We start from the raw sequence: 24927 nt of genomic DNA, 5'->3' as shown, positions 1-24927 counted from the left end.
GTACTGGAAGTGACCAAGCGTCTTCTCTGATCGTATACGACCTCAAACACCCCCAAACAATTCGTACATCAACGATTGAAGGGAGCGCCGATCCGGTCGAGAAACCACCAGATGGTCAGTGGCTTCACTGCTCACGAGGAGTTGGCGCTCAAAGTTCAAATTCTAGCGGTGGCGGAGTCTGCGTACAGCGCCTGCTTAAGGCCTGTCATCCCCACAGCTGAGTGAGGTGGGGTGGTTGAGAGTCGGAGAGACGGTGGCGCGGTAGCAGCACTGCACGTAACCGATCGAGGATGGGGAAACTCACTCTTCGGCATGCGGTCGACCGGCGAGGTCAGAATGGAGATGTCAACTCTCCGGACGCTTTTCGTCCAAGAGCACACGATGCGCTACGCGCGTCTGATGGGGTGAGGCGCACAGTAATGACGGATCACCCTCTCACAGCAGCAGCAGCGGCGGCAACACATCGCTCGGGAGAGGAGAGCGGACTTTCTGAGTGAGCCCATATAGACTGGCCACGACCGGTGCCGCCGCTAATAACAACCAACGAGCAACTGACTGACAGACTGTCAGAGCTCGCCGCTGCTAGCGAAACTGCCACGGAAAAAAGTGCAGCGCAAGAACGGCTAGCCGGCTAGAGAACGCTCAAATCGACGTCTTCGGCGACGGTGAAGTGCAAACGGACCAACGAGCGACTGAAGAGCGGGCCTGTCGCGGCCCTCTCTTCGTTGACCAGAGCACTCTGGCTTGGGTGGTGCTTCTCGCGGACTGGGCCTGAGCCCGAGTCTGACCAAGGTTTCCAGCCGGTGGCGGCCGCGGCGGTGGCAACCTGCGGAGAAGCCGGGCGGAGAGTGAGGCAGAGCGAACACGCTGGTCCACCAGTCGTCAGACGACGAGCCAGCCTCGGTAGAGTGACTCGCCAAGAGTAAGGAAGGGAGGGCGGGTGAGCGAGCGAGCGAGTTTCGTGGCCTGGAAGCTGGCAGTCAAGTTAGCTTGCCACCCTAACGAACGAACGAAGCAAGCAAGGAAGGCACACCGGCAAACAGGCAGTGCCCGCTCGTCGGCATTCGCTCATCTATCTCCTCTCCAGTTCCTCTTGCTGCGGCAGTGAGTTTGTGCTTCGTGTGTGGACTCCTCGGCTTCCCTCGAGAGTCCTGGCACTGGCGTCAGGATGATGACCCAGGAAGGCTACATGCAGCAAGAAGAAGAGTGGGAACGTGAGGGTCTCCTGGATCCAGCCTGGGAGAAACAGCAGAGGAAGGTTGGTGATCACCATTCATTCTCGTAGGCTTGTATGTGTGCTCTCGAAGAATTCACGGTTCGGATATCGCTCATCGGTAACGTAACGAGTCAATTTCGCTGTTCACTGATTCCACCGCCAGCTGCTGTCACGGGAATGCACTGTGAAGCAACAAGGCGGAACCGCGCCGTTAGGCCAGAAGATCTTCTAAGCGAGCGTCGGAACTTCGGCTGGTCGGATATCCGAGTTCACCGCGAGGGCATACCCAAAGACTTTCCGAGGCGAAAATTCCATCTGGGTTCTCGCGCAGAGTTTCCGTCAGATGGAAAGTGTTGATCGCTCATTTTCGGGATCTGTTCCATCCACTATGGTAACATGCTTGTGAGTGAGCAGAGCCAAATATGGGGATGTATTTAGATCTACTCGATGCTCTTTTTCCTGCTCCCGCTCGACGGAAGCGTTCGACTTGTTAGGTTCGTTCCGGATCCTCTGCGGCCTCAGGTCATCGATGAAATTTCGCTGACGATGATGCATGCAGTACGGCGGGAAATAGAAAAAACAAACTGTCCTGGAATCCGTCTCTCGCGCCGATCGAGATCGTCCCAGACCACGGTGGCATCCAGTGTGTTCGTCCGATCGTTTCCGTTCTAAACATCGCCGGCCACACAAGGTGCTCCGTTAGACGTGTCTTCCCGAACAGATCAGTCGCCGGTCTTTAAAGTTCAGGCGCTCATCGGCTCCGCGGAGTCAATTTAATTTATTTGGACAAATTAGCCACCACCCTCAAGCGTCGAATTTTTTCTTCACCTTCGACTTGAAGCGACGCTTGTAAGATTTCGCTCCGCATCGGCGAGCCCACCCGCCATACGGTCAGCTTGCTTGCGAGTTTACCGGTGGTCAGGCCCTCGCGGAAGAAGCGGATGCCGACGACGGTCTGAGCTCTACCAGATCGAGGAATGCAGAGTGGGCTGTTGGGCGGCATCAGCCGAACGAAGGACGACGATTCTCGAATCACAGCGTACAGAGTTGAGGAGTTGCATTGCAGTCTCACGTCGACTTGCACATGCTCAACTAGAGCCGAGGACAGCGCTCTATCCGCAGCAGCCGTCCACCGCGGTAGCAACGGCGACGGCGCTGGCAGAAACCGCAGCCGCCGCACAAAGGCCGCTATGTCGATTCAACAACATCGGCCAGCTGCGTCATTGCTGTGTGCTCTTTCATATCACCACCAATACTGTCAGTGGTCATGGTCTCCTGGGCACAAATTACGCCGGTGCGGGACCTGCTTGACAATTCACACGATCGAGTCTCTCTTGAAGACGAACCTAGTGCAACGCGGGTTCGCCCCGTGGCTCGTTTCATTGGTCTCCGGCTCATTCAACAGCGTTGGCCTCTTGTTACGTCTTCCGGGATTCGATTGTTTCTATGCGAGATTTCTAGCCTCGGCTCGACTTTTCGCGTGGCGGCCCGCGAGCCAAAACACCACCACCATTGACAGAGGCTATTCGCTAGACATCAAGAGTTTCTGCTGCTGGAGGCGAGATATCGAATGTACCCGACATCCATCGAGTCGCAATGTTTTCACAGCGAGAACGAGACGAGCGGTTTGAGTCGAAGCGACCATTCGTGGCGACGCGACAGTTGCACCCGAAGATTTTCGGAAAAAACTCAAAGAGCAAATGCGGGAAACTCCCGGACGGACTTCCCATTGGAGCCATTGAGAATTCGATCTCGGAGATCCTTCGAATTGCCGCTAATTTGACAGCTTCGGAAGTGACGAGCTCTCATTCTACGCCCGTCAGCTCGGAAGATACTAATCTGGCCAAACATTGATCGATCGGCAGTTACTCTATGACGAGAACGAGCAAGACAGGACGCTATGAGAAGACTTTCGAAGCTGATCTCGCGCTGAGGAGCTCTATGGATAATCCCAGTCTGTAATGTAGAGAAGCCATTTTTTAGGATTGAGAGAGCGGAAGGTTGAGGGAAAAAATAGAGGTTTCAGATTCGCTTTCAGGCTGCGCTCAGGGAGTCGACCCCGACATTGAGGGTAAACAAGTGGCCACGCTCGGTCATTTTATATTGAATGACCATGCTTGACACGATTCCGGTGGGCAGGATTCATTTTCGAGTGGACGAATGAATGAGCCAGAAAAGGCGCGAGAGCGGTCAGAATCTCGGGGATAGTTTTGCTCCGGATCACCTGATCGTTCACCGCTGGAGATGAATCCCTTGAATTCCCGAGGACTCTGAACGAGTGCTGGATATCCTGAGGTCTCATTCTTTCCCCTTTTCATCCAGTGCCCCCCTCTCCCACGACCCGGACTTAGCTGGGAATCAAGAGGTATTCAGTCTTCAACTCGTCTCACCGCTGTCACGTGGCGGACTTACGATTTTCGGAAACTCAGTCTCTCTTTACCGCTGAATGATGTGCTTTTCTGCGGATCTGAAGTCGGAGCCCTTCGTTCGGCACACGACTCATCTTCATAAAATGTGGCCACTTTCCTGATTTATCAGCCGGAACGGCTCGTTGTTTTTCTTCCTGTCGCCGTATCCGCTCGGAAGGCCCGCTGTCTGTATACTCATCAATGTTTGAGTCTCTCCGAGGAAATCAGTCATCCTCCCGTCTATAGAGACCGCTCAAGAGTTTTAGGCGTTGGTAGCTCGGTGTGTCCGCTAAAAGATACAGAGGGCTTGTCACCGAGATTGTTTTTCCTAGGATTCAGTCATCGTTCGTCTCCAGTGACGAGAACGCTGGAAAGGAACAGGTGGCTCCTACGGAACGAAAAGAAAAATGAGGCGCAAGGAAGGGGAAGCATTGTCGTAAACTCGGGAGACCTTTGGAAATTCCCTCCGAATCGGGGTAAGACGAGAAGGGAACGGTCTCGGTCGAGCTCGGAACGATGAGCCTGGGTGGAAATATTGAGTGCTGGTCAAGGCGAAAACGTTGAAAAACTCGACAGTTGACCGAGGTTAGACGCGTAACCCAGTGCGACCTAATCGGAACGCTTTCCGCCGGCCAAGCTTGAAATTCCTCCGTCCTCCGGGTGGGGCTGTCAAGGCCTGAACCGTTGACACTCATATTTGGGACACGGTTCGACTCTGTCGTCCCATTATCGTTCAAGAATTCCACACTCGGCTGTGGCGATTCGTCAAGAGGCAATTCGCGCTGTTGTCAGAGAGGAATCTGCGATCCTATCGACGCACGTGCTGGCACGGTAATTAACGTCGCCCAACCGCTCGAAGATTCGGGAAATTTCGATTTGCATTTTTCCGAACAATAATGCTTATCCGGGAGCAGGCTCCGCTTCGACTCCGGGTCGACAGCTGAGTCGTGGCCGCGGTTGCTTTCAGCCCCGCCGGCCGTGAATTCAGGCTAGGGCCCCAGGCTGCGATCGCAATCAGCGAACGCGCCCCGCAATGAGCGCGAGGCTCCCCTAACGTAAGTTGAGCATAAGACTCCGGATGCCTTGTGCCGGAATCGCTGAGCAGAAGTCGATCGCCCACATGGTGGTGGAAGCTCCTCTATTTATTTTCGCGCGAATTTCCGATTCTTTTGGTGGCTGTAAGGAACTGACCTTGAGAGCAATTGCCTGGCTCTAATGTCGAGCTCATGAGGCTTCTCTAGTCCTTGACCTGATGAATGAGGTCAGCACATATGATCGGTATCGCAGAATTTTTCGCAGTCGGTCACCTGCTCAGCCAGAACGTCGTTAGCTCGAAGCTGAACAATAGTATGGGAAAATCTTTCGATGCATTCAGAGCATGAATGTGGGCGGAAACGTGGTTGCTGCATGCGCCCAGCTGCTGGCAAGTGCCGATGACCGATGTTAGAAATGCGCGGGCGAGCTGTCGGATGCGCCCGATTGAGAGATTCTCGGGTTGAAGTCCGTTTCCGATGAAGCCTTCCTGTCGGAAAAAATCTGAAGAGAGAACCTCCGAGCTGCTTCTCCATATACTCGGGCCACCCGCCCTCGATGGTCTCCGCTGCGTTTGTGGATTTTCCTGAAGGCGAGTGAATTATATCGCGAGATTTTGGGCGTGACAGGTTTTTTTTCCTCTGGTCAGACCGAGAGCGCCCTGTCCCTCTTCCTTGACTTTTCATTGGTCGGTCGGTAGTGCCGCTATAGCGTTCCCAAACACCCACTCGCCGAGATTGCACTGCTCAGAACAAGCCCACGTTCACAAGGTATCTACAGAACCAGATATACTGTTGCAGAGATGACTACCACATCGATGAGAGAAAAAAATCGCTGAATCCAGTAGAAGGGGACCAGTCGCTCTCAGGATCTGCGGGTTAATTTTTCGGATCGGCCGGCTGGAAAACTTTGGAATATCATAGATCATAATATATATCCTCAAGCGCAAGTGGAGCGAATAATCTCACGTCAAATCGAGCAGAACACCATAGTGGAGTTTTCGGTATGAGAGAAGCATTCATTTCACCAGCATCCAGAAAGATCATGAATCTATTGTTCAGCGTTCTCCTTCGCTGCTATCTGGTGTCATCGGTCAGTCAGAAGTGCTTTCTGTAAGACATCGTTGTCACGAAGATCAATGGGCGAGAAGATGAATTCCGTGTCCGACCACCGCGAGGAGCGGCGTTCAGAGCCTCTATCGCTCCTGTAACGGGAGGGAAGAAGACGAATAGAGGCTTTTCGCGGCTTTTGACATTGCGTCGACCCGCCGAATGAGATTTCATGCTCTCCGCCAGAGTCGATGTCCTACCTAATCCCACTTTTCCGGGAAAGCACCGGATGCCGATGACATCCGGAGCTACCTGAACCCGATTGCGTCAACGTTTACGGCCCCCTCTCGGGCAAGGCCGGAATCTTTCCATAGAACACCGTTCTCATGTATGTAGGTAGGAAGGTATGTACACAAACAGAGCCGTATCGGCCTCATTGAAACTTAGAGCGCGGAAACGACGACGGTGATGACGGCCATGACTCGCTGCCAGGCCACGCTTACTATTTTGTGTGTGTGAGTTGGCGCGAACCTCAGCTTCGTTCCGGGCTCTGTTGGTTTGCCCACTTGCTTCCTGGCCAGCTCACTGCTGTACCTATTGCATAGCTTTTTCCTGACTCAGCAGCACAAGCGAGCAGTCACCGAACAAGCAGCATCGGTAGCAACAGTGGCGACTGAAACGATCGACCGGCCGACCGTTCAGAAGCCTACCGGTGTCCATCGGCCGCGTTGAGCGTGGTCATGATTGAAGAAGCCATGCACGTAAATACGGAGCGAATCCCTTTCGCATCTTCGACGTTTCCATGGGAGAGCAACGGTTGGGAACGGGTCCCTGCCTGAGGGAGACTATGCACGTGGCTGCATCGCCAATGCCCGAGTCGATGGGAACTTCTGATAGAAAACTGCGGAAAACTATATTTGAGGTGATGCGTTACGCGAGTCGATGCCAACGCACGACTCGTGTACGGTAGTCTCGAATACAGATACGGTAATCTCGACGCACACGTTGAGCAGATGGACCATCTGACGGCGCTTGATTATTATTGTTATTATAAGCAATGGGACAAGGATCGAACAATCTGATTCGGGATGAGCGACCCCGACCGCGAGTCGGGACGCGTACCGCTCCTGGGTGCTGTGGATTGTGGTTCTTGTGATAAATAATAGTTCCTACCGATCGCGGGTCTAATGTAATCAGAAATGGAATCTGTCACTTCGTCGTAGGATAAACACCTGTATGGGTGTCTAGCGGTCTATGCGGGCCATACATCGAATGACGGTTGAAGTGAATCATATATTAACGAGAGAAATTATCTTCCAGACGTTCACTGCATGGTGCAATTCGCACTTGCGGAAAGCGGGAACCCAGATCGATAATATTGAGGAAGATTTCCGCAATGGACTCAAACTCATGCTGCTTCTCGAGGTCATCTCAGGAGAAACTCTCGGGAAACCCGACCGAGGTGAGCGCGATAACACAACATTCCGATCGTAGACGTCTGTCCGAGCCTTCCGACTCATTCAGTCCGAACGTACGCTGCGATGATCCACATGTTTTAGCGCTTCGACCGAAGCCTTGCCTCAGTTAGTCAGAGCAACGCGGGAATGCCGATGTCGATGCCCTTTAGCGGCTCGAGAGTTTGAGAACCGCAGGAGCGTGCTGACAACGCCATGAAGCCGCGCGGCGCTTAATTGGCAAAGTATCTTACGCCTTCCCACACGCTCGATTGGGGAGATGAAAACTTAATTCAGAAGAAAATTATCTGGTTACGAAAATAATTGAACTTCCCCGCTCGGGGTCGATGCATCGCGACCCGGTCGTGGTCTTAGATGGAGTACGTGATCTCGCGATTCACAACAATTGAATTCTCCTGTTTTTTATCTTGGCCAGAATGAATGGAGTACCTATGTAGCAGGTTGGGATATTTCCACAACCAGAGTTCCGACGCTCTGAATGTGAAATGACGGGCCGACCTCGCAAATCGGTTCTGCGCTTCGACCGGCCGAATAGCGACACCGTCCTTCCGCTCCTCCCTGATCGGATTAATGCGTTATTGTTGCAAAAAAAACGGCGCTTCTCAACCTTTCGACTAGGTCTGTCGAACGTCGTCCCTCATTCAATGAAACGTTTGTCTTGCCGTAGCCCTCGAGTTCTCGCTCTGTGAGCCCCAGCACGGGGAACACGCGGGTGCCGAATCGCGATAAACGGCTCTTTTGCTGGCTTGCGACTTCTTCTGTAACGACGAGTGGAGAAAAAACTCCCCAACGGTAGAAAACAATAACTCGATCCCCAACTGATGCGCCCCTCGCTCCCTGAACGCGTTCTGGGACGAACTAATTGATCTCCTTGCGGTGAATGGATTTTTAGCTCACTGTCATTTTCATTATTCACCATTTCTCCGAACGGACTCCGTTTCCATCCACCGTCCGAGCGGGTGGCGTTAGAGAAGTTGCGCATGTTCATGATGAGCAGCGCTATGAACGCCACGATTCTGATAGCGAAGATCGCGGCGATAAACGATCAGAGTCGTGGAAGCATCGCCCGTAAAAAGGGAACAACAATAACAGCAACCTCAAAAGCACAACATGTCGGCACAGCAGAACGTGAAAGCGAAATTCATTGAGTCTTGACCGACGAACGACGACCGAGCGAGAGAACGAGCGACCAATGACTGCCTGACTGACTGACAGAACGGTCTGACGGCAAGCACAACGATTCTCTTTGATTTCTTTGTTTATTGTTGGAGAAGATCATGCGTCGTATCCAGGTCCGTTGAAGTAAAGATTCAAACATCTGTTCGCCCTATCATTTCTGTCGCTATTCGGGAAACTATCCGCTGGTGGGGTCGTTTGATCGAATGTTGCACGGTTGACTTTCCCTCACTGCGGAGCGCTGCGTATCTGCCCATGGACGAGGAGCTCCGAATCTCTCGAGAGGGAGAATTGAGAAGAATTGGAGACGGAGTGCACTCGCAAAGAATTCCACCGGGAATTCGGAACGATGAGCGCCTTCGATATCAAGATCTACGCTGTCTAATAGCGGAACGGACTCCCCGAATTATGTGGAAGCCAGACTGGGGAGCGGAAATTTTATTTTTGTCTCCGAACAGTATCAGATGAACAACTTCCCGTTCGAGAGTATTGACGATCGATCCATTTCAGGCAAGATGCGATTCCACAAAATCGCCAATGTCAACAAGGCGTTGGAATTCATCGAGTCGAAAGGCGTCAAACTCGTATCGATCGGCGCTGAAGAGATCGTTGACGGTAACTCGAAGATCACCCTCGGTCTCATCTGGACGATCATTCTACGTTTCGCCATCCAGGACATCTCCGTCGAGGAGATGACCGCGAAAGAGGGTCTCTTGCTGTGGTGTCAGCGCAAGACGGCGCCGTACAAGAACGTCAACGTGCAGAACTTCCATCTGTCCTGGAAGGACGGGCTGGCGTTTTGCGCTCTCATCCACAGGCATCGGCCGGACCTTATCGACTACGGAAAGCTCCGAAAGGACGATCCGATCCACAACCTCAATCTCGCTTTCGACATCGCCGAAAAGCATCTCAACATCCCCAAAATGTTGGACGCAGAAGGTAATTCCGAACTTCTCCTAGATTCCATCATCGTCGGGAAAGTCTGGCATCGAGAGGACTCATGAATTTCAGAGATCAATATTCCCCCGGTAGAACTCAATCAGAAATCGAGAAGAGTCGATCTCATCCCCCCAAGAACTGAAAGCCCTTCCGAGGCCGTAGATAAGAGCGTAGAAGCTTAAAATCTCTACCGCGCCCTATATTGACCTACGAGCTTTGTAGACATGGTGTATACGGCCAAGCCCGATGAGCGTGCCGTTATGACGTACGTGTCGTGTTACTACCATGCACTCCAGGGCGCCCAACACGTAAGCCAGGACTGGATAAATGAGCCCGAGTGGGATGTAAGGATGCGTAGAGCATTTGTTCCATGTTAACATGTCGGCAAATCTCACTTATTCGCAGCCAGAGAGGAGCTTCGGCAAGCGGGAGTGATGCCTTGCGCGGAACTTTTGTCTGCCTGATACTCCTCTCCGTTTCCCCTATCTCCCGTTTTCCCTAATTAACAATCCTGCAAACTTGTCAAATAACTCCTGGCAAGCGCTCCGAGTGTCTTCCACTAAGAGATGGTCCCAGTATCCTCCGCGACGACGGAGCAGCTGGATAGATAGCTGTATGTAGATTAACGTCTCGAGTGTGGAAACTAATCTGCGTGCTGCTGTGACAGATGTCGGATCGGTGGCGATGCCCGACGAGCGTGCTATAATGACTTACATCTCATCGTACTACCACGTATTCAGCGGAGCCATCCAGGTTTGTCCCGTTACCCTGCGTAGATCTTGATCGAACGGTCACCCTTGCCGTCGACACGCGACCGTTGAGTTCGACTACTCGGTGGGAAATTCCCGCGACGAGAAGTTGACTGGGTTTTGCTCCTTGGCGGAATAGCTGCGACTCGAGACCCGATCGTTTTTCTTGACCCCTCCTCGCTTGATTAGAGTAACGCCGATTTCCCTATCCGCGTATATGCTAATCTCGTTTCGCTCGTATAGACGGAAACTGCCGCCAACCGCATCTGCAGAGTGCTCAAAGGAGCTCAGGATAATGAGCGTCTCATGGAGGAATACGAACGTCTTGCGTCGGATCTCTTGGAATGGATCCGTCGGACCACCCCGTGGTTGCAGAACAGGACCACTGACAATACTCTCCCCGGTGAGTGTTTCGGTCAAGCGAATTTTCTCCCTCTTGCACATTTGCCAGCCGGTACTTTGCATGGCATCCGACCATCAGTCGAGGCCTCATCGATGATACGGCGATAGGAGCGGAGAAGCCCCCCCCCCCCCACGCCTATTCCTCTCAGGCTTCTCTATTCGACTAAAGTCGAATATTCCTTCTCCCCTCAGGCACCCAGAAGAAGCTCGAGGAGTTTCGCTGTTATCGTCGACAGCACAAACCACCGCGTGTCGAGCAGAAAGCCCGTCTCGAGACCGCCTTCAACACCCTCCAGACGAAACTCCGTCTCAGCGGACGGCCGGCGTTCATTCCATCCGAAGGGAAATTGGTGTCGGACATCACCGGTGCGTGGAAAGGGCTAGAATCCGCGGAGAAGGGATTCGAGGAATGGCTTTTATCCGAGATGATGCGTTTGGAGCGTCTCGATCACCTCGCCAAAAAGTTCAAACACAAGTGCGACATCCACGAGGAATGGACTCAGGGCAAGGAACAGATGCTGGTTTCCAACGACTTCAGGAACTGTAAACTCAACGAGATGAAAGCCATGAAAAAGAAACACGAAGCCTTCGAGTCCGACCTCGCGGCCCATCAGGACCGCGTCGAGCAAATCGCCGCCATCGCCCGAGAGTTGAACGCTCTTGGATACCACGATGTCGCATCGATCAATTCGCGTTGCCAACGCATCTGCGACCAATGGGACCGCTTGGGCTCGCTAACAACGAAACGTCGGCAGGCTCTCGACGAGGCCGAGCGAATCCTCGAGAAGGTCGACCTGCTCCACCTGGAGTTCGCCAAACGCGCCGCACCGTTCAACAACTGGCTCGACCAGGCGCGTGAAGATCTAGTCGATATGTTCATCGTGCACAGCGTCGAAGAGATTCAACAGCTCATCCACGCCCACGAGTCCTTCAAGAACACGTTGGGAGAAGCCGACCGCGAGTACTCGAACATCATCGGATTGTCCCAACAGGTTCAGCAGCTGGCTACACAATACCAGGTAAGGGCCCACAAAAACGTATCCGACGTGACTCGTACACGCTCCACATTCAGTCTCTAATCATCCGCTGAGACGGACCCGAAGCTGTGCGGTGATTATTGATTTTGAATATCGACGGCGGAAATGCGTCCTCTCACAGACATGCGCTTTCATCCACAGATTCCCGGAGGCCTGGAGAACCCCTACACGACGCTGACTCCGGGAATGATTCAGGCAAAGTGGGGAGACGTGAAGCAGTTGGTCCCGCAGCGTGATCACACCCTCCAGAACGAACTGGTCCGCCAACAATGCAACGAGAATCTACGCAGGCAGTTTGCCGAGAAAGCCGACCAGGTTGGACCCTGGATTGAACGCAAGATCGATGAGGTCAACTCGATCGGCATGGGTATGAAGGGCAGCTTAGAAGTCCAGCTGAAGACCTTGCACGAATACGACGCTGCCGTTGTGCAGTTCAGACCTTACGTCGACGACCTCGAGAGGATCCATCAACAAGTTCAGGAAGCTCTGATCTTCGAGAACAAGTACACCAACTACACAATGGAGACCCTCCGCGTCGGCTGGGAGCAACTCGTGACCTCGGTGCACCGGAACATCAACGAAGTCGAAAACCAAATCCTCACTCGCGACGCCAAAGGAATAAGCCAAGAGCAACTAAACGAGTTCCGAACGTCTTTCAATCACTTCGACAAGAAACGAACCGGGAGACTTACTCCAGAGGAGTTCAGGAGCTGTCTCGTCTCGCTCGGATACAACGTCAGGAATGCCGACGGACCCGAGTTCCGAAGGATTTTGGCCTGCGTGGATCCGAACATGACCGGTACGCATAGTGTATTCCGAAGCAATAGCGCTCCAGGCTCGGATGAGGAAGGATTAGATGATCAGATTCTTTCAATTTTCCCTCGTAGGTTACGTACATTTCGACGCCTTCTTGGACTTCCTCACGAGAGAGTACACCGAGCGTGACACCGCGGAACAAACGATCGATTCGTTCCGAATTCTTGCCGGCGACAAGCCTTACATAACCGACGTTGAGCTCAGACGAGAACTTCCACCCGACCAGGCCGAGTATTGCATTCGCAGGATGAAGCCATACCCCGGTCAGTCACGTTCGAACTTCCCTCCGATTCCCGGCTTCCCCTCGGAAGTCGACTCTCGACATCCCCCTGCTCGGCGCAGGAAGCGTCTCTACGACTCTGTATTGAAGTTCTGAGGGTGTTTCCTTGTGTTTTCAGGCGTTCCCGGCGGCCTCGACTACCGCTCGTTCTCTACTATGCTCTACGGCCAGTCGGATATGTAAGGGATTGAGAACCAATCTCTCAGCTCAGAGCTGATCAAGTCATCCATCTTTTATTTACGAGGCTACGGGACGGAAGATTTCCCAAAGTCAATGAGTCAATAAGCATGCAAACAGAGAGGACGCGTATTTAAGAGCCAGAACACATATTGAGAGGAACGAATATCAATGAAGCCTACGAAGGGACGAACAAACAAACAAGCAAACAGAGAAGCACAGGTGGTGAAGTACCAGTGACGAGATGCCATACTGCCTTCCTCTACCGTCACGAGCGAGAGCTTGTTTCTGAACTCGAGCTAGTATTTCACTAGCGAGAGGATGGAATCGAGGAATTTTCATAATTTCAACGAACGGCGTGATCTTGAAGATAATTTGAGTTCAGGCTCTTCCGAAGATTCGATGGATGATTTATGCGAGACTTGATCTTCTGCCACATCTTTCTTTCTTGTTTTCCCCCTATCCCTGTCGAAGAATTCGATAACATCGACATTCGTGACGAGCGCGAAGGTTGAAAGATTCGCGCGACCGCCGTCCGCATCAGCCTTAGAATAACTCTTACCTTTATTGTTCCTTTCCCCGATATGAGTCAAGCCGAAATTGTTGAGAGGACGTGCTGAGCAGGAATGATAAAAACTCCAACGAGTCTTCCTCGGACGATGCTCTGTTTCGCAGAAATGCTACCTTTCCTAAGTTGAATCCCTGAGACGTGGTATTCGCGATGCCCGTGAGTGCATGAGATTCGTCGGTCATCAAGAATGTGTGCCTGTTGTACGAGACAAATAAAGCTGCCATACGGAACATTGAGTCGCGGAGGTGCAAACGAGGAAGCATACGGAGAAATGAAGCAGAGGAGAAACCGACGGACGGAAACCCAGGTTGTGCTGTAGCGACGACAACTACCTACCCACATATCAGTCAACAACGATGGAATTGACCGAAGTCGTATAATAAAAAGCTGTCTCGGAGGTCGAGCTAGACATCGGTGTGCTCTTCGTTCCAAGAGATGATCTTTCCTTTATTGCGATCCGCATACATAGCTTCAGCTTGGGTCATGCTTATATATGCTTACTCTCGTCGGCAAACTGGGAATTCAGAGACTCCCCGGCCAGAGGCCGAAGCTCTCGGGGAGTCCTCTGGCTCGGGCAACGCTCTCTGGCTCATACCCCTATAATTGCTGTGGACTCCTTACGCAGAGTTCAAACCTCGGGCAGGAACGGCAACTTGGATAATGCGTTGCCGGGTCCGACTCTCCGATCCGGTATGTCGAATATTCAATTGTGGATATACCTTTCCCGGTATCGAGCTCAATTCTCACGTCTTTGTCGAGGTTCCGAAGCATTACTTCTATTGGTGCTTCCTGATGCTCGTCCAAATAGTTGACACAGTGTATAGAAAAATTTATTGAATAATCTTGTCATGGAGATGGTGTCTGAATCTTATCAAGCTAATTGACACAGTTGAAAGGAACTTCTTCGAGCAGATAGTGATTTTGGTTTATCCCAAACACCGAAGCCAAGTGACCGCAGCTGTTGCATTCGGTACTTTTGTGCTTGCAATTAGGGGCTAGGTGCTTCGGATTCCCGCATCTGTAACACTTTCTTGCGGAAATCGAGTGTCGGGAATCTCTCGAATTTCGGTTCTTCCGAACGAACCTCGTCGCCTTTGAGGGCCTGCTCCCGATTTAAAGCTTGTTCCTATAGAGATTGTTTGCCGCTTGAGTTGGCATGTTTCGGAGTTTTGTCGCTGATCTCCTTGCGTTGATGAGCTCTTCTGTTTTCGAGAAAACCTCGCTAGAGTTCTTGGATGAGGCGCACTTGACAAGAATCGCCTGCTGGGTGCTCTGATCGTGGAGTCCGCCGATGAACCACTTCATCAGGTTCATCTGCAACTCCTCGCCGGTTCATCTGCAGATCCGGCCAGCAGTCCGCAGCTGAGCCACAAAAAGGTGCGCCTTTCCGGAGTTCATACTTTAGCATTACGCCCGGCGGGTTCTGGGGCGGCCCCTCGCCTAGCCCCCTGTGCGCGCCTCCGGGAATAAACTCTTGCCTCTGGGGAGGCTCCAAGAGTCTGTTTTACGAAGCTTCGATACGTAGGTCTGTATCTTATTCAATCGATAAGGCCGATGGTTTCCGGTTGCTATTTTTCCTCGCCCGCTGTCGAAGTCTCCCGCTCCGCTTGCCGGCGAGATCACTCTCTTCTGTCCTCCTTCCAGAACCTTGATTTGACGCTTTGAGAATCGATATCTCTCATTGTCGTTCGTTATGCTCGCACAAGTCGCCCCAGGAGGGAGAACAGATGAGAGCTCTCGATTACCAGGCTCGAAACCATCCGCGAATCAAATTCGGATTGCCCGACGAAGCGTACCTACACCGTACACGCCTGCCGGAAGAATCGTAAGATTACTGCGGAAACTCCCGGGGATCCGCTCGTCCCGAAGGTGGACGAATAAATAAAGAAGAGGATGGTCGCCGCATCCCCCGATTCCATGCTTTGTAAATACGATCGGCTATGAAGACAACAGCAAAGGACTATCGCGGAGAGCAGATAGTAGCAGGCCCTTTACTCTTGCTGGAAGACCGTCGATTTTTGCTCGAGGATATGTCACCGCGACTCTCTTGCGAGAGCTGCGGCGACGTGGGTAAGAGAAGGCTCTCGCGGTTTCATGCAGCCAGGGGTTTCGAGGGCGAGCTTCTATAGTGCGGCTTCGTCCGCGCTGTTTGAGACTGGCTTTAGCCCCGGCGGCGTTTCGTTTTCAAGCCTTTGCTGGATCACGTCCCTTGATTCGAAGCGTCGGATCCGGACTCGCGGTCGTGAAATCAGAGTACTATAGGTCTGCCTCGCGGGTAAGGTGAGAGTGAGAGCTTCTGTATTAATACACGAAGTACATGTCATGAAAATGTCGGAGCGAGCTCGAAGCCGGAGTCCGCCAATCAGGTTCTCATCTGCGACGAAGGCGACACCTAGCGAAGACTCGAAAATCACGATCTGCTGTTCATCAGTTTGACACTAGCAGGACTCGATACTTTCGAGAGATCGAGGTGGGACCAGATCTCTCTTGTCAGACGTTCGAAAACTCGGTCGTTCCCTCGATGATGTCGCTCACTGCGGTGGTTGTTGCCGAGGTTTGACGAGGACCTGCTTGGGCGAGAGAGATCTCTAGTCGGAGTTCAGCTGAATATTCTGGGAATCCTTCGCAGATGACTTCATATCGCTTCGCTCCCCTCCTCACATTCCTCCTCCTATCGATGATTTTCTCGGAACATGGGGGGGTGAGAGAACGTGGGGGGGCGGAGCTTCTCGGAGGAGGATGCTTGATCCACTAGATTGGCGGAAGATTATCGCATTGAAATTACGCAAACAGTCTAAGACTTTTTAGGAAGGGTCTGTGACTTCATTAAGGCTGCCAACGTGTCGCTCAGACTCTCTTCGAAGAGCCAAAACTCAGCTGGGAAAAAACTCCGGGATGGGAGCGGCTCGTATCCCCCCTATCCCCCCTATAGAATAAAAGCGCAAGCGCTTCGTTCGAGAACGGTTTTTCGGCTCTTTCTCCCCACCAATTTCCGCGCACATGTGCTTCGGCGCTTGCGGAATCATGCCCCGGTGTGCAAGTCGATGTTTTCTTCCTCATCTTCTACTCTGCCCAGTGATTGTCGAAAAACCCTCCTTCTTGACCACGAAACTCATGTGGTACTGAGGTACGCTGTCCTTCTATTGTGGTTCGAAAGGCACGGATTTGGCTCTGTGGAGCGGATATCGTTCTCTTTACCCGAGGTCGGTGATCGCGGCCCTGGGCCGCGCTCGACGGCTGGTATTCTATAACGGCAGACATATTGGACTTGTGAGCATAGAATGAGGATTCCGTTGCTCGACGTGAGAAAGCAGACCTTGCTACTGATTCAAAATCGTTCTGGTATCTGGAAATTCTCGAAACCGAACAAGAGTGAATCGAAGCAATGAGTATCCTAGGAATCATCATTGAAAAGTAGGATCATTGACTAATGGTCCCACGACCAACTTCATCGTTCTCATCATCATCCTTGTCAGGCTGCATCGTGGAAACGGATGACTCTAGAAGTCGAACACGGGAGGTCACAGGGATTGGGTTAGGGTCACAGACCTCTGGAATCCCGACCATTCGTTCTCTTCGAATAGACTGAGCTCGCGCCCAGAATCCAGCTCCCTATGAGCATGGAGTCTGGCAGGAATGATATCGGAGGGCATAAACTCGTACCCTCACACGAGAACGCCGGGAGAGCGAAGTTTTTTCGTCTCCCTTTCTTCTTATCGCCCCATTTCGCCTCGAACTTCCATCTCAATGGAATCCGCAAAAAAAATATCGAGAAACTGGAATCCCAATTCATTCAATGAGTTATCGGCTAACGGCCATCGGGATCCTCGCTCCAGGTTCTCTTCTCATCGAAGAAGTAGCTTTCGCGCGATCCGCTTCATCCTCTACGTCGAGTTGACCCACACGTCTTCCGCTACGTCGGCCCCTGATTTCTGCAGCTCGCCCCAGAGCTGGTTTGCATCCGTGATAGGGGTGTTTCTGATAGCTCTATCGAGGTGTTCCCATAGCAGCTCGATCGGATTCAGATCGGGACAATCGGGACTCTGCAGGGGCCCAGTCATCATCCTCAGGTGATTTCTCGCTCCATCAGTCCGGAGGTAACCATTTGCGTAAACACATTTGCGCACATTTGCATTTGGTTTGACATTTGCGTAAAGTTTAGGATCATTATCCTGTTGAAATGCGAAGCCTTCAGCCTCTACCAATCAAACGGAGTCTGGAGGGCTCAGCGTGCCTCACTAATACGCCGTGAGAGTATTCTGAATCCATCCGTCCATCGATCTTGATCAGATCTCCGACTTTGCCTGCTCCAAGTTCCCCCCGGACCATGACAAAACCCCCGCCGTGCTCAAAGGTGGGCAAGCGGGGAGCATGAGCTCGCCTACTCCCAGGCGGACGGTCTTGCGTCTCCTCGAGTTGAGAATCTTGAACTTCGATTCATCCGTGAATAGAACCTCTTTCCAATCCGAGGGGATCCAGTTTCGGTGCTCCATAGCCCAGGCCAGCCTCTTGGATCGATTACCAAGTCTGATCAGTGCTTTCTGGCGGGCGATCCGACCGAACAACCCAGCTTTGCAGAGACGATCTTTGATAGTTCTTAGAGAAATGCTTCGTTCTTGATTCTCGAGTGATCAGAAGTTCAGCGCGAATTTCGCGTGCCGTTTTGATTCTGTTCCTCTTGCTAAGCGTTGTGATGAAGATGTCCTCTCGCGTGGATGTCTTCCGAGAAGCGCCTGTTCTCGGTCGATCACGGATAGCGCCTGTCCCCTCAAACCTCATGATCGTTCACTAAGCGCCATGTACCTAAACACCTTCGAGGCGCGCTATTTCTTGCAAACTGTGCCCCACTTTCCTGAGAGCCTCGATCGCGGCACATCTCTCAATCGAGAGCTTTCTTCTCCGAGCCATTGCCCAGACCGAACACGTGACGTCTGACGTCGCGAGACGATGAATAATCTACTCCATTGTATTCAAACAGGAGTGAATCGGTTCCCCGCCAACCATGGCTTAACGTTCCGCGTGTCGCTTTTCGAAGACGGATCAAGAGAGCGAGTGTACCCACGGGGATCACTCTCCTTTCTCCTCCTTCCGGAACGAGAGACGCCTCGTCAAATTGATTTGACGCTCTGCGGATCGATATCTCTCATTGTCGTACTTAATGCTCGCAGACGTCGCTCCGAGGGGGAACAGATGTGAGCCCTCGATTACCAGGCTCGAACCCATCCGCGAATCATTTTCGGATAGCTCGACGAAGCGAACCTACATCGTACATCCCTGCCGGATGAATCGTAAGATGACTGCGGAAATTCCCGGGTATCCGCTCCTCCCGAAGGTGGACGAAAAACTGAAAAGGAGGATGGCCGCCGCAACCCCCCGATCCATGCTTTGTGAATACGATCGGCTCTGAAGACAACAGCAAAGGACTATCGAGGAGAGCAGATAGTAGCGGACCCTTTACTGTTGCTGGAAGACCGTCGAAAGTTGCTCGAGGATATGTCACCGCAACGCTCTTGCGAGAGCTGCGGCGACATGGGTATGAGGAGGCTCTCGCGGTTCCATGCAGCAAGGGGTTTCGAGGGCGAGCTTGTATGGTGCAACCCCGTCCGCGCTGTCTAAGACTGGCTTCAGCCACGGCGGAGCTTCGTTTTCAAGCCGTTGCTGGGTCACTTACCTCGATTCGAAGCGTCGGATTTAGACTCGTGGTCGTGAAATCGGAGTTCTATAGGTCTGCCTCGCGGAAAAAGTGGAATCAGAGTTCCTGTATTAATACACGAAGTACATGCCATGAAAATGTCTGAGCGTGCTCGAAGTCAGAGTCCGCCAATCAGGTTCTCATCTGGGACGAAGGCGACACCTAGCGGAAGACTCGAAAATCACGATCTGCTGTTCATCAGTTTGACATTAGCAGGACTCGATACTTTCGAGAGATCGAGGTGGAAACTTACCGTCAGCAACAACGGGATGGGTTCCTAGGGACTCTTCTAGCTTCAATACTTCAGGAAAGAACTACGACCCATACCTCGAAAACGTCTCGTGGTGCCGCGGACACGGAGTTCTTCAGGGACGAGAGAACCTGAGGGGGGGGGTGGGCTCTTTGGAGGAGGATGCCAGATTTGCGGAAGATTATCGCATTGAAATTACGCAAACAGTCTAAGACTTCTTAGGAAGGGTCTGGGACTTCTTTAGGGCTGCCAACGTGTGGCTCAGACCCTCTTCGAAGAGCCGAAACTTAGCTGGAAAAAAACTACGGGACGGGCACGGCTAGTCTTCTCTATATATAAAAATGGAAGTGTGTCTGTTTGTCCGGTTGTGGGAAACCGATGGGAAATGTCTATCGGCGGCAACTTACGCCGCCATGTACAACCGGCAGGACTCTGAGGCGGGCATGCAATCGGCCGATCCCATGGTGATCAACGGAATGTCAAAATACTACCATAAACCTCCAACGGTACTCAATGATTCCATTGAAAAATGAAGCGTCGACTCCCCATGCCAGACAGGTGGGGTTTGCTCCTCGATATCCGTCGGGGAAAATATTCGACATCGAAAGCGATCGCATGGCTTGATCCCGTTCTCTTTTCATGGTACCCAGGAAAGGCCCAAAACCCTCGAGGAAGGACTCGGCGACGTCGATCTTATGGTCATCAATAGTTCGCCCCAGGTCCGCTTGTATAAAGTCATTTCAGATGTTTGACCGCTTATGAGAATATCAAGATTCCCACGATTCCCTCGGGAGCAGAGCGATCGAGAGTGACTCCGAAATTTTGCTTTATTTTCCATCTAATGGGTGTGAAGTCGAGAATATATTATAACGCATTCAATTGCCGTTCCACTTAAAATTCCTCTGATCTTTACAACGGTAAAACTGATATTCCGGGCCGCTTTCGCCACGAAGCTCACAATGACAGTCCTCGTTTGGAGTATGTGCGTTCAATGCTCGACAGATCTGGAAGTGGAAACCGTGGATCGCTCCTCTGGTCAAGAGGTGCCTGTTGCCGAACCTTTGTTGTTTCCAGCGGTCGTTTATCATCGCAGGACAGTTCAGGAAATCCCCGTTGATGTCGGAGAATTTTTGCTGCCAGGACTCGAGGTGCCTGTGAAAGGTTGCCGTTATCGGCAGGCGGTACTTTTTTCGGAGTCCCTCCGTGAAGAGCGGAGTTTCCGCTAGGACGCTAGGAGATAATAGAGCCGGTTTCTGGATGTACGATGCACCCCGAGAACAATCTTTAGATAACTCGTCTTGAGCTTATCGAATCTGCCAAGATGGGCCTGACTTAAATGTTCCCAAATGAGCTGTATGCCGTAGGAGGCGATCGGGGCTATCTTTATGTCAAAGAGCGATAGTGCGGTTCGGAGAAAGAGTTCGCCGGGTTTCGGGATGGAACCGAAAGCGTGCCTCGCCTTCTCCAGTCTTTTCTCAATGTGCTTCGAGAAGTGAAGTCCGGACCTGTTGATGCGGATTCCGAGATACGTAAAATCAAGTACCTTCTCGATTCGATCTCCGGACAGTGTAAAAATGTCGCCTGATGCCGGGCAACCACCTCTGCCGAACTTCATGAGTTTCGTTTCAGCCATATTCACGGTGAGGCCGTTTGCTCCCGAGCAGTAATTTGAGGTTTTCATTGCTTTCTGGAGCTCCATTGGAGATCTAGAATACAAAACCGCGTCGTCAGCATACAGAAGCGTCGACACAAGATCATGCCGGGCGCTGATGAACTCCGGAAGATCGCTCAACAAAACCGAGAACAGCAGGGGACTCAGATTGTCCCCCTGCGGAACGCCTGTTGTCTGCGGGAAGGGGGGCAAAGTTCTGACCCCGTCGTCGATGCTGACAGTTCCCTCTTGCATCATTTGGCCCAGTAGACGCAGCATTTTCATCGTGACTCCAGCGACAGCCAGCTTGTTCAGAATAATCTTTCTCGATGATAGATCGAAAGGGGCCTTATAGTCGATGAAAACGACATACATATAAGAGAGCCTGTCCGGGTTTGATGGCCTTCTTAGTATCTTTCAACAGAACCTCGCCGGCCATGAGCGTCGACCTGCCCGGTCTGAAGGCAAATTGTTGCTCGAGAATGAGTTTTCCGGAGTCGAGATACCGTTCAAGTCTGACGGTAACCATTGTAGAACGTAGTTTGCTTCGGACATTTCGCTTCGCGATTCCGCTCCAAGACGATGTCCCCAGGGGGTTGCCTTCCCCTTCGGGGTGATTGCCAGCTCACACTTCCTCCACTCCTCTGGTACCGACCCGTTCTCGGAGCAGACGTTCAATAGAGCAGTGATTTGAGGTGTCATCGCTCCGCATTGCTGAAGATGTTCATTCGAGATTCGGTCTGATCAAGCCGCCTTGTGCCTCGGAAGCGAGCCGACCGTGGCAACCACTTCTGCGGCGGGCCACGGCGCGTCCGGAATCTCGGTTTCATCCAGGTCTTCCGTCTGACGTACCCATTTGATCTGCGGGATCTCTCTCAGAACTGTATCCTCGCCGTTGAAAAGCTTGCTGAAATGCTCAGAAAGCGTGGAGGAGGGTTTCGGGCATAAGCGCCCGCCACTGTCCTTTCTCAGCCATCGATACGGTTGACTCCGTGCTTCCGCCAGTAGTCTATTTTCGGAGTCGTAGTTCTTCTCCTCACGTGTCAACAACGATCTTTAGGCGGCACGGAGCTCGTGGACTCTGTCCATGGAGTTCAAGCGTGCGGCGGCTTCGACAGTCGCGCAGCGGCGTCATCCGCAATCGGTATCAGGCTCTGTCGAACCATGGCTCGGATATTCTAGTTCTTGTCATTGGGATGCTCATTCCGATTATGCGGACGATGGTCTCGTTGGCTGCCTCGACATCTCTCGTCGATCTGATATCCTGAGGTTCCAACCTGAGTCCCATGGTACAGTCGGTATGATTAGGGGTTGATCGAGAGTGACTCACCATGCTTGCTTTCTTCAGGTACGCCAAGAAGCAATGGAGGCCCGTTCTTCATTCAGGGTCCTGGAGACCGCAACGCCTCGTAGAGCTGCTGAAGCCCCTGTGGGCGACTTTGTGTTCATGACTCCTCAACGTACTCCTATGAAGTCAACGCTGGCGTCGGGTGGCGGCACGGCCTGGTCGTCGACGAAAAAGTTGTTCGGCAAGGTGCGTCGCGCGCTGATGACTCCCGGTAGGAATGCGGGTCAGGAACCGAGGTAAGTCCCGAGTCCCGAGCGATTCTTCGAATTCCCGTGCGTGCAGTCTTCGGAGCGGTGGAGGATTCCGCGGGAACATCTCTAATTGTCATGTTTCCACGCCACAGATACGTGAAACACACTCAGAACGTAGCCAAAGTACCTTATGTGGTCGACTATGGAGAACTCCTGCACAAACTCGAGACCAAACTGCAGGATCTCAAGCACTAAACGGAAATCAAGGGATTCGTTATCCGAGGGTGAGCATAATTTCGCAGATCATCTCTCCCCCTCGTGACATTCGAGACGAGCGGGGAATATCTTCGTAGTATCAATTCGGTCGGACCAGATGATATTCGAATCTCATCGTTCTTTCAGATTGAAGCTCTCCGACCGTGAGAACGTTCGACCTGGTGACAAGAAGTTAGCCAAGTCTACCTTAGAACTGGAAATCTGTCGGTCTCTGGAATGGAACTGCCTCGTCATCAAACGGAAGCGTCTGAACGGCAGTTCGATCGATTACGCGAAGGTCTGCGAGAAAATTCTCGAAGTTTGTGGGAGGCAGGTGACTACAGTCTGATTGTTCTGCCTCCTCGATCGGTTCCTGACCCCCAGCTCAAGCCGCGTCGAGGGCTTGGGCTCTGAAGGCCTTGCTGAGAATTGTTCTCTCTCAAACGTCGATCCTCGATCCTACTTGAATTTAATAATTTTCGGGCGCATGGATATATTTTTGACAAACCTCAGAATCGACTCCAGCCAATGACTCTGAATTCAATCGGGGGAGCTGTAGTGTCATGTTTTGTGGACACGGAGTCGTCTCGGCCCTCATTCGCTGAAGTGCCTGAAAGCTGATTCTGCTCGAACATCCATGGCATTACTCATGAATTAAAATGTACATACAACACTCGTGACAGCTTGATACTACGGCTCGTAGGACATCTTCAGATAAATAGTAAAACTTCCGCTATAGCGATTCTATGCCGGTTCTGATGATTTTTCTCCTCCCCGTTCATTTTGGAAGGAAATCTGCGTCAACCGTGGTACTGATCGAGTTCCGTTAATATGAAGCGGTTATTATCTCCGGCTCCTGGCAGGATGATTGAGAACGCGTAGAAAAGCTAATCATCTCTGCCAATGTTTATTCAACCCCCGAATAAAGTCTTCTCCAAAGCCGTTCGAAACGAGCAACGATCGCAAGGGTCTCACAACCATTCGCACCGGACGTTGGTGCTGAATCATCTTCAAAAATATTGGGATAAGGAGTCGGCTGCGAACACGGATATCGAATCGCAGCTGCTCGCCGCAAACTTCGAATACGCCGCGCAGCTCACGATCAGCGCACTGCAGAGAGGACGCCCCTCGAGACTACCTGAAATGAGAGTGATCAAAATGGAAGTCTCCGAGCGCTAGAACGAGCGGGGGCGGCGAGCCAGATTCGCTGGTTTGAGGGGGAAAAGTCGTCTTCTGCAGGGGATAAAATCAAGTACACCATGGTACCGGTGTCCGATATGCCGGACGAGCGATGCGATTATTTTGCTGAATGAATTCGTACATTGTAGCATCCGATATTGAGCCAGGAGCCAACAGCCTTCGACCACGTAAGCTGCGTATTCGTGACACTCGGGTGGACTCCAGAGGAGAACACCGAGGTTGAAGAGTTTGCAGAAACTCGCCACGACAATGATGAAGAATATGCGGGACATTCTGAGAAATGATTCGATGTCAGTAGAATGCGATGCGGATCGGAACGCCTCTCTTTCGTGACTGATTCCTCCATCGGCATATCCCATCTCACAAGGTGAACGTCTGAGGCATACAATGCTGAAACTCACTTGAAGAAGTCATTCGAAAACAGGCGAAGGGCAACACAGACCGTCAGAACGTGAGCGATCCAGCCAAGGAGCACCTGCGTGATGATACGCACCACGTTCCATTTGAACCCATCAACCGTTGAATCGAAGTCTCCGGCTTGATTGTAGATGGTCCAAGCGAGGAACATCTCTATCGCAAGCAGAATGATTGGCACTTGGAGGGGTAGATCACCGAGAGCGTTCCGACAGAAATGCCGGTAAACTTCTTTGCGTTGGAGGAAGAGCTTCACTCCAATGATCATCGGTTCGACTTCGAGTAACTCGTCCACGAATTTCCCGCATTTTCCCTGTGGAGTGAAATTCAACGCTGAAGGTTCTATTTCGTGCTTCCGCTGACGGATCGAGACGTAGATCGACGGAGGGGGAGCGTGAAGGAGTCCAGAGGTACGTCCCCTCGTGGGCAAGCCCGAAAATCATTCAAATCAAGATGTACTCACACACTCACGGAGCCTCAGAGTACCGCAGAACACGTGGTGGAGCTCATCCGTGTCGGCCCCGCAATGAATGCAGCATAATTTGAACGCCGCCATGGAGACGAGCTCTCACTAATCGATATTACGCTATTTTTTTCCT

At 52.1% G+C, this 24927-nt stretch overlaps 2 protein-coding genes across 2 annotated transcripts; one reads left to right on the top strand and one right to left on the bottom strand.

The window, feature by feature from the left end:
• Nucleotides 1–1157: 1157 nt before the first annotated feature.
• Actn (alpha actinin) lies at nt 1158–12762 on the top strand. Its single transcript, XM_029112541.1, has 10 exons — nt 1158–1258; nt 7026–7167; nt 8867–9295; nt 9518–9607; nt 9963–10048; nt 10288–10447; nt 10639–11465; nt 11625–12282; nt 12371–12571; nt 12698–12762. Exons 1-10 carry the CDS (start codon nt 1169–1171, stop codon nt 12760–12762), a joined length of 2748 nt encoding a protein of 915 aa, XP_028968374.1. The 5' UTR covers nt 1158–1168.
• A 10834-nt stretch (nt 12763–23596) lies between these two features.
• LOC100901178 (uncharacterized) lies at nt 23597–24925 on the bottom strand. The gene is made up of 4 exons (XM_003747112.2): nt 24792–24925; nt 24316–24641; nt 24036–24187; nt 23597–23852 (listed from the first exon to the last, which is right to left on the bottom strand). The coding sequence occupies exons 1-4, from the start codon at nt 24882–24884 to the stop codon at nt 23725–23727; spliced, it is 699 nt and encodes a 232-aa protein (XP_003747160.1). The 5' UTR covers nt 24885–24925; the 3' UTR covers nt 23597–23724.
• Between the last annotated feature and the right edge of the window lie 2 nt (nt 24926–24927).

This window comes from Galendromus occidentalis, unplaced genomic scaffold (assembly GCF_000255335.2).
Source record: "Galendromus occidentalis unplaced genomic scaffold, Mocc_1.1 scf7180000077512, whole genome shotgun sequence".
In the NCBI taxonomy this organism is placed as follows: domain Eukaryota; kingdom Metazoa; phylum Arthropoda; class Arachnida; order Mesostigmata; family Phytoseiidae; genus Galendromus; species Galendromus occidentalis.
The sequence above is the reverse complement of the archived record's forward strand: the minus strand, read 5'-3'. Positions and strand labels throughout refer to the sequence as shown.

Excerpts from the sequence above, each read along its gene's own strand:
- Actn (XM_029112541.1), top strand. The coding sequence starts at position 1,169 with ATGATGACCCAGGAAGGCTACATGCAGCAAGAAGAAGAGTGGGAACGT. Across the intron at positions 9,296-9,517 it reads CAAAATGTTGGACGCAGAAG|ACATGGTGTATACGGCCAAG; the intron begins GTAATTCCGAAC and ends CGAGCTTTGTAG. Across the intron at positions 10,448-10,638 it reads CACTGACAATACTCTCCCCG|GCACCCAGAAGAAGCTCGAG; the intron begins GTGAGTGTTTCG and ends TTCTCCCCTCAG.
- LOC100901178 (XM_003747112.2), bottom strand. The coding sequence starts at position 24,884 with ATGGCGGCGTTCAAATTATGCTGCATTCATTGCGGGGCCGACACGGAT. Across the intron at positions 24,642-24,791 it reads CTCTGAGGCTCCGTGAGTGT|GGAAAATGCGGGAAATTCGT; the intron begins GTGAGTACATCT and ends TTCACTCCACAG. Across the intron at positions 24,188-24,315 it reads TTTTCGAATGACTTCTTCAA|AATGTCCCGCATATTCTTCA; the intron begins GTGAGTTTCAGC and ends ATCATTTCTCAG.